The 7,176-nt window shown below is 36.6% G+C and overlaps 1 protein-coding gene and 1 long non-coding RNA gene across 6 annotated transcripts in view; one reads left to right on the top strand and one right to left on the bottom strand.

Moving 5' to 3' along the window:
- Positions 1 to 719: 719 nt before the first annotated feature.
- CABCOCO1 (ciliary associated calcium binding coiled-coil 1) overlaps positions 720 to 7,176 on the bottom strand; it is a 118,369-nt gene continuing 111,912 nt past the window's right edge. For 4 of the 5 annotated variants that reach the window (XM_027062082.2, XM_053207908.1, XM_027062081.2 and 1 more), the window contains 3 exons: positions 6,857 to 6,979; positions 6,290 to 6,430; positions 720 to 1,113 (listed from right to left, as the gene is read on the bottom strand). In XM_027062082.2, coding sequence (XP_026917883.1) covers positions 1,039 to 1,113; positions 6,290 to 6,430; positions 6,857 to 6,979 — 339 coding nt within the window. In that variant the 3' untranslated portion in view covers positions 720 to 1,038. Of the gene's footprint in view, positions 1,114 to 2,180; positions 2,569 to 6,289; positions 6,431 to 6,856; positions 6,980 to 7,176 lie in introns of all 5 variants that reach the window. The other variant, XR_008292414.1, reaches the window with a different exon arrangement.
- The window catches only part of LOC128312729 (uncharacterized), a 98,473-nt gene continuing 97,722 nt past the window's right edge, over positions 6,426 to 7,176 (top strand). The window contains exon 1 of the long non-coding RNA XR_008292415.1: positions 6,426 to 7,020. This is a non-coding gene — a long non-coding RNA (uncharacterized LOC128312729). The remainder of the gene's footprint in view (positions 7,021 to 7,176) is intronic.

The following is a 7,176-nucleotide window of genomic DNA, read 5'->3' as shown; positions in this document are numbered from 1 at the left end:
GAGAAGGTAAGGTCTGGCCCAAAGTTAGGATGCAGATAGAACATATTCAACCAAGTACCTCTGGTTCCGGTATAAACTGGGAATTTCTTAAAGGAACTCTCCCCTTCCTAGTAATGTTCTCCATTCTAGGATACTCTGAAGTCTAAGAAATTTGGAAAGGATATAGCTCATAATTAATTTAATTTATCCAACCTGAAACAATCAATTGGCAAATGGATATTTTTCTTCTAAAATTATATTTTCATAAAGGTATTTAAAGGCTTGAGATGTTTTCAATCATTCTACTGCAATATAATGGTTAATTTTAAGAGCTCTGTGAGTTTGATTTGTATTTAAGATTTTTACAATCTATATATAGGTTGGTCTTTAATAACCATTTATACATTGCTTCTTTTTATATAGGTCATGTATTCTCCTGGGAGAGTAACAAGATTAGAAATAACAAATACAGTACAGAATAAATTAAAGTGTTTCAAACTGCATTATATAATTTCAGAAAATTGGTTTCACACTGAAACATTTAAATAAGAAAACCAAGCGATTTAAGGGGAAAAAAACCCATAGTATATGCATTTTAATTGCTATTGTTTAGCAAGTTTTATCCTTGGCCATGTGGTTATCTGTTCACAGGGCTCCAGTAATGTGGCAGTTCATTGGGTCAATATGGATAAAATTATTATTATTTTTCCTTATTTAAAAAAAGTGGGCTTCATTCTCCCTGAAGATGAATAGCATTTATTAGTCAAAATGTCAAAGGAGTATCGTAAAAGTAATTGTATTTTTATATATAATTCTCCAAACTCTTGTATACAGAATGTTCTTATTACACTTAGTGCAATAAATTCAGAGGCTGTTATGGGACAGGAGATAGCAAAATGGGGGCCAATACTTTTCTAATTACTTAGGATAATAAAAAGTGGGGCTTGGTTTCCCTCTCCCAACGAAAGGAAGGATATCTGCTGCTCTGGAGAGTCTATTATTCTGGCTGGTTTTATTTGTTTCTCTCAAGTTTAGCATCACTCTCCTTGCACTAAGTCCTCAGGCCTTTTTCAGTTTTTCTATTCGTGCATTGAAGGCCTCTTCCTGTATTTGCAGCTTTTCGTTTATCTCGGTCTGTGAAGACAATCATAAAAAAGTGGTTATGATGAAGCTATCTTTTGCTGCACATTGTCTTTGCGGTTTTGACATACTATAGTGCCTAAAGACAGACATTATCCCTCACACACCTTCCTGTTTTGCAGACAGAGCCGTGTTTCGGCCTGTAGTGATGTGATAACACTCTATCATATTTCTCCGCACACTCCCCATGTATAGCGTGGCTGCTGCGAACAGGAAGTGGTATTTGGACAGCCATTTTTCACACAGCCTCGTGTTGGCAGATAGGCTAATTTATCTGTATTTTCAGACAGACTTTACCAATAAGCACCGAATCAGAATAACTGCTCTGGGCTCAGTTAATGCGCTCTTGTTGGTACCCCCACCCCTGTTCAATGATGTTTTTGTCTCCTGTGTAATACATTCTAAATGGGATCCCGGAAAGCCTCTGTTGTGGTATAACAACTCAAATAATCTCACAATTAGAACAATCCTGATGATTAAGAATATTCATCATACATTATAACTCTTGGAATTATGCCACTTTGTGGTATAGTTTTGGTATAAAAAAGTAAAGCGATTGCTGACAGGTTTTAGTGTTTGCTGCAGCTGTGATAGCATTTAGCCTCTGGCAGTGATATTCTGTGGGCTGACATTGCTACCTGCACAATTCCAGAAATCCTTTTACATTATCTGAACATTAGTAGTCCCGGAAATGTCTTCCCTTTTTCATGATAGATAATAAAATTAGGTATAGAGAAACCAGTGGTAAGCAATGTGGTAAATCTAGTGTTTTGTTTAGGGGATTTTAAAAAAGTTTACGCGTGTATGAGGAGTAGTTTATACACATAAGTACTAATAAGCAATTCGAAGTTTAGAATGTGAACATCTGCAACGTAATTTGATGTCCTCAGGGTAACTGTATTTTGAGAAAACATCTATTATTTCAATTTATACAGAATAAATTTAAAAAATCAAATACTGTTTTGGTCCACATATAAATTTTCATTCTTATTTATTTATTTATTTATTTATAAGTGTAACCATAACAGGTAGTTTTGAAATGTATACCCTGGTTACCTTACCTGATGAGATTTTGTTTCACCTTCACTGGTAAGAATCAGTATTTCTGAGAAGATGGCATTGGTGTCAACAATTCTGGATCCTCATGAAAGTATCCTTCTTTGGTTCAAGTTTTATCAAGCCCTACAAGTTTTATCAAACTCTGGCCTCTGGTTTCCCATTGTATTCCTTTTTTGTTTCCTGGTGTTTAGGTGGAGGAGGCAAGGAAGAATGAACTTGGTCCTCAGGGTTACAAAGGAACTCTGTCATTGTTTAGGAGTCACTGATCCCCTTGGGCATGATTTTGGTAGATCTGGAAAGAGCACTGGTCTAGGAGCTGGAGACCAAGGGATTAATTTAGTTACATAATCTTGGACAAGTCACTTGGCTACCTTGGGTATTAGTTTTTACCTGAAAAATTAAGTGATTGATAATTAAGTATGTTAACATTACATGCTAATTTTTAAATTCTTAATTCCAACTCTTGATTTTATGATATATTCACCAGTGTTATATTTCATTAGTATGACTTTGTGAATTTTTAAAAATTTTTTTAGAGAGAGCGATCGAATGCAACTGGGGGAGAGGGGCAGAGGGAAAGAGAAAGAATCCTAAGCAGGAGCCCGATGCGGGGCTCAATCCCTCAACCTTGGGATTATGACCTGAGCCGAAATCAAGAGTCTAACGCTCAACTGACTTACCCAGGGACCCCTTGAGAAATATTTTTAAAATGTGTTTCTCTTGTTTCTTTCTGGCATGCAACATATTAGACCATATAGGTTTGAAGAAATAATCTTGTCTCAATTCCAGAGGATTGGGAAGCACTACTCTCACTAAACAGTTAATTCTTTCCACTTTCAATTCATGTGTTCTATGTCCACTAATAATTTCATTTCTTTTGACTACAGATATGTACTAGCATTGATCAGCCTCAGTTTCCCTGTGTAACCAGTATTTTCACATTAACCTGGAGATCTTTCTGTTATTTCACTGAAACAAAATTCACGGACAAAAAACCTTTGGGGAGAAGGTTCATGTGGGTAAGATGTGTACCCAGCAGCACAGTGCACTGACAGAGGGGAGCTACGTTTCACAGCTCTGGACTGTGGTGATCAGTACTTCAGTTCAGGCACAACCAGCAGAGCCTGGATGAAAAGACTCCCTGTCTGGTCAAGAATGAGATTGTCAGTCTACCATGTCTCCTTGTTATTCCTCAGAACACTGCTGAACAGATAAGCTGCCCTAAGACCACTAGCGAGTGAAAGTTTCTATTTATTTTAAGGGAAGAATGGAAAATCCATGATCTGGGCTCAACAGCCTCTCAATGACCACTACCTTGAGGTGATGTCAAATTCAGCTTTTCTAACCTGGAAATTCAAATTTACCTAAAAATACCTAATGTCCCAAGATGGCAAACTTCCTTCAAGGTTTTCACATTATTTTACCCTATTGCTTAGACAGGGCCAAGAGCCAACATTTAATGTAAGAATTTAGTGTTAGTATTCATATTTCTCTGAAATGTAATTCTTTAAATATATTAAAGTTTGCTCCATTGGGTATAATTTTTATTATACAACTCAGGGCCAAAATAATTTCATCTTGAATGTATCTTTAAAATTAAAATACCTAAACTATATAAGCTTAAAATGTTTGCTCTCTTCAGTAATAATTTTAATTAACATCTCAGGGCCAAGATAACTTCATTCTTAATAAATCTCTAGAACTATAAAGTGAGTCGATGGGAAAGTAAGTGGATTAATATACAAAATGTAAAGATTCACACTACATTCTCTGAAATTTCTGAGCTATAGAAAGTGGAAAATGCCTGAAACCACACTGGAGAAGGAGCTCTAAAAAAAACTGAACCCAAAACATGAATTTTCTAACTGCCTTTTCCTCTAAAAATCATAATAACAGTATGGCTCTTAAATAAAGGAGGGAAAAATATTGGAAAATTTAAAACATCTTACAAATACTCATTCATTAAATGTTCCCACAGCAATTCAGTGTATTCATACCCTAACCACTGACAGGGGGCTACCTTTGAACAGGCATGCTGCAGTTTTAAGGGCCATTGACGCTGGAAGGCAGGGTTTAGAAGGCGAGAATAACTTACCCATCTAAAACAGGGGAAGACATTTAGGTAGGCAGAGAAATAATTAAACTTGGAACCTGACCAAGACACAAGGGTAAACACTGAAATAGTGCCACACCACGGTCGTATTAAAGTATCCAAAGTAGCTTGGTCATGATATTAGGGGTTATGTGGTTTTTGTGGGTAACACTGGAATTAGAACTAGAATCCAGGTCATAGCTTCCACTTAGGGCCTTTCATCAGTTTCTGACCCTGGAAACTCTGGACAAATGATTTAGTCTTCCTGTGTCTATCATTTTTCAATTTATTTATCAGGGAAGTGCCTGGCTAATTCTCATGTAGTTTATGAGGATTATTAAGCAAAAATACATAAAGAGGTTTGTTATCTTGAGACATTGTGTAAATCCACATCACCAAGCCATTTTATTGAAAAATTGGCAGTAATTGGCCCAGGCTAATGTCCGTGAATACACTGAAAATGGAAATGGTTGTGGCACCTAAAGGATCCGCACCTCCCACCCCTCGTCCACGTTCTTTCTATGTCTAATCACACTGGGATGAACCAGCTAATGAACATCCAGGCCTGGCAAGGTTGGCTTCAGGCCAAAGGGACAATAACACGCACATATAGCAATCATACTCTGTTACAGAGGAGTGATATAAATGCTACAAACACTAACAGTAAAAAAAAAAAAAAAAGAGTCAATGAATAGTTAAAAATACACTGCTCACTCCATGGAACATGGCCTCGGTAAAGATGTTTTCAATTTGGGGGCCTGCAAACAATTCTATTACTGTCTAGTAGTTCCTCAGCAATAATTTCAGAGCTGTAGGATGGCAAAGGAGCCCAGGGCCATGATTATACATAAACTATATTTAGATGAAACGTTATCAAATCTATAAAGCAGATATGTTCTGAACTCAGTTTATTTCAACTGCACTCTGCCCTTCCACACAGTAACCAGCTATTACATTCATGGGGTTGTTAACAATAAAGCTTTGTGTGAAACGTGTTCTACCACTATTTCTGGTAAACACTAAACACCCCTTATTAAGCCGAGGACTTTGGCTGATTCTGTTCATATCAAATCATTAAACGTTCACATAAATAGTGCATTAACATTTGATGATTAACAAGTAACAAGGTATGCTTATGCCAAGCTAACTAATCTTTTGCTCTTTCTAAATTAGTTGTTAATACAGTATGCTTTTTATATATAGTCTCATGTTCAGATAACAATTAAATCTTTCCCTGAGATGCATTAATATTTGAAACATGTAGTATATTGTTCTATTGATTCATAGTCATTTCTATAAGAAATTATAAATCTTCTTCAAATTTGCAATTCACTTGGTTAATCATTTTGCCTGGAAAATGATGCAAGCCTTTGTGTTGAGGTAGAAGTGGTTTTTGTCTTGGTTTGCTTTGTTTTCTTGGACAGGAAAAATATCCACGCACAGAGTTGAACTGACGGATACATCATTGACAGTTGCTACCAGGACTGCTGTTCCATCACTATTTCCATGCAGCCTTTGGTGTAAATTGCTTATTAGTGATATGTAAAATGGAACAAAGTATCTGAGAGAAAACCTCTCTCAGAGAGTAACCTCTGAGAGTATCTGAGAGTATCTGAGAGAAAGATTTGAAAACCTCTCGTTAGAAATTTGGTGAGAAGACTTCCTGAAGAATCAGTGTTTACTGTTAGCAATGTACTCCATTTACTCTTGCAGGAGCAATGTTTACAGTATGACAGGCACTAAGTCTTTACCATGTTATTTTTTCAGTTTCAGTGCCAGATGATTTTGTAAACTGGCAACACACAGCACACTAGGTGCTGTTAGTGAATCTGTTTTGTGATCTTCTGGAATCTCCGATGACTCAACTGAGAATTATGTGGAGATGTTGAACTGAGGTCCTCCATCATTAAGCATCGCTCTTGTTAGCAGAGTGTGGATAATATTTACAGACCTAAGGTGGAGGTTGCCTAATTAACGAATAATAATAAAGTAAGTGAGCACGCTATCAAGGCTGAGTACCTGAATGCCGATTAAAATATCATCTGTGACTTGACCCAGCACTGATTTTATATCTTCAATGGTGAAACCCACTAAAGGATCTGCATCGGAAATGTTGGCTTCTGACTGGAATTCCTCAGGGACTTGTTCTTGATCCAACCCCTGGAATATCAAAAGAGAACAACACTCAAGTGATTTCAGGAGCATTCAGTGATCTATATGTAACCTCAAGTTCTCTTGGGTACTTTTCTACAAGGAATGATGCCAGTCTCGAAGGAGAATTTGATTTGCTATTATCCTGCATTTTCATTATTCATGAGCATCTTGACAGATCAAGTCACGGTGGCAATCAGTGCTTACTCTTAGGAAAGTGGAGGTGGAGACTGGGGAGGCTGGAGAAGGAGAGATTAAAATTGCTAAACCGTTCTCATCTGGCCCATCTGTGAAGCAACCCTAAAAGAAGTATTTGTATTGAGCTAGGAAAAATCAGAGGGGAAAGAAAATGGAAGAGCATTTGCTTTCTTTCCTCCTGCCCTTAGAGAATATAACACTGAGATAAGGTGAATTAGGAGACAAAAGGAAACATACCTTCACTTCTGCATCCAATGTTGGGGGTGGTTCTATGAATGTTGAATAAATGTCAAATGAGATTCCTTCTTCTAGAGGATCTGGGAGGAGACCACCTGAAGGCTTGACAACCTCTATCATTTGCTGGAGGGGAAGAAAAGAACTGAATCATGACAAAGCCTTTGGTGAGTAACCACAGTTTCGGCCAATCCATTAATTTCTCTCTATATATTATAATGAATATATAATACATAGCATATATTATATAACATATATAATAGGTAATCAAATTAATTAAAAGTATATGAGATTTAATATATAATTATATATAATTAATATAA

The sequence above is a fragment of the Acinonyx jubatus genome, chromosome D2 (genome assembly GCF_027475565.1).
Source record: "Acinonyx jubatus isolate Ajub_Pintada_27869175 chromosome D2, VMU_Ajub_asm_v1.0, whole genome shotgun sequence".
Taxonomy (NCBI): domain Eukaryota; kingdom Metazoa; phylum Chordata; class Mammalia; order Carnivora; family Felidae; genus Acinonyx; species Acinonyx jubatus.
The sequence above is the reverse complement of the archived record's forward strand: the minus strand, read 5'-3'. Positions and strand labels throughout refer to the sequence as shown.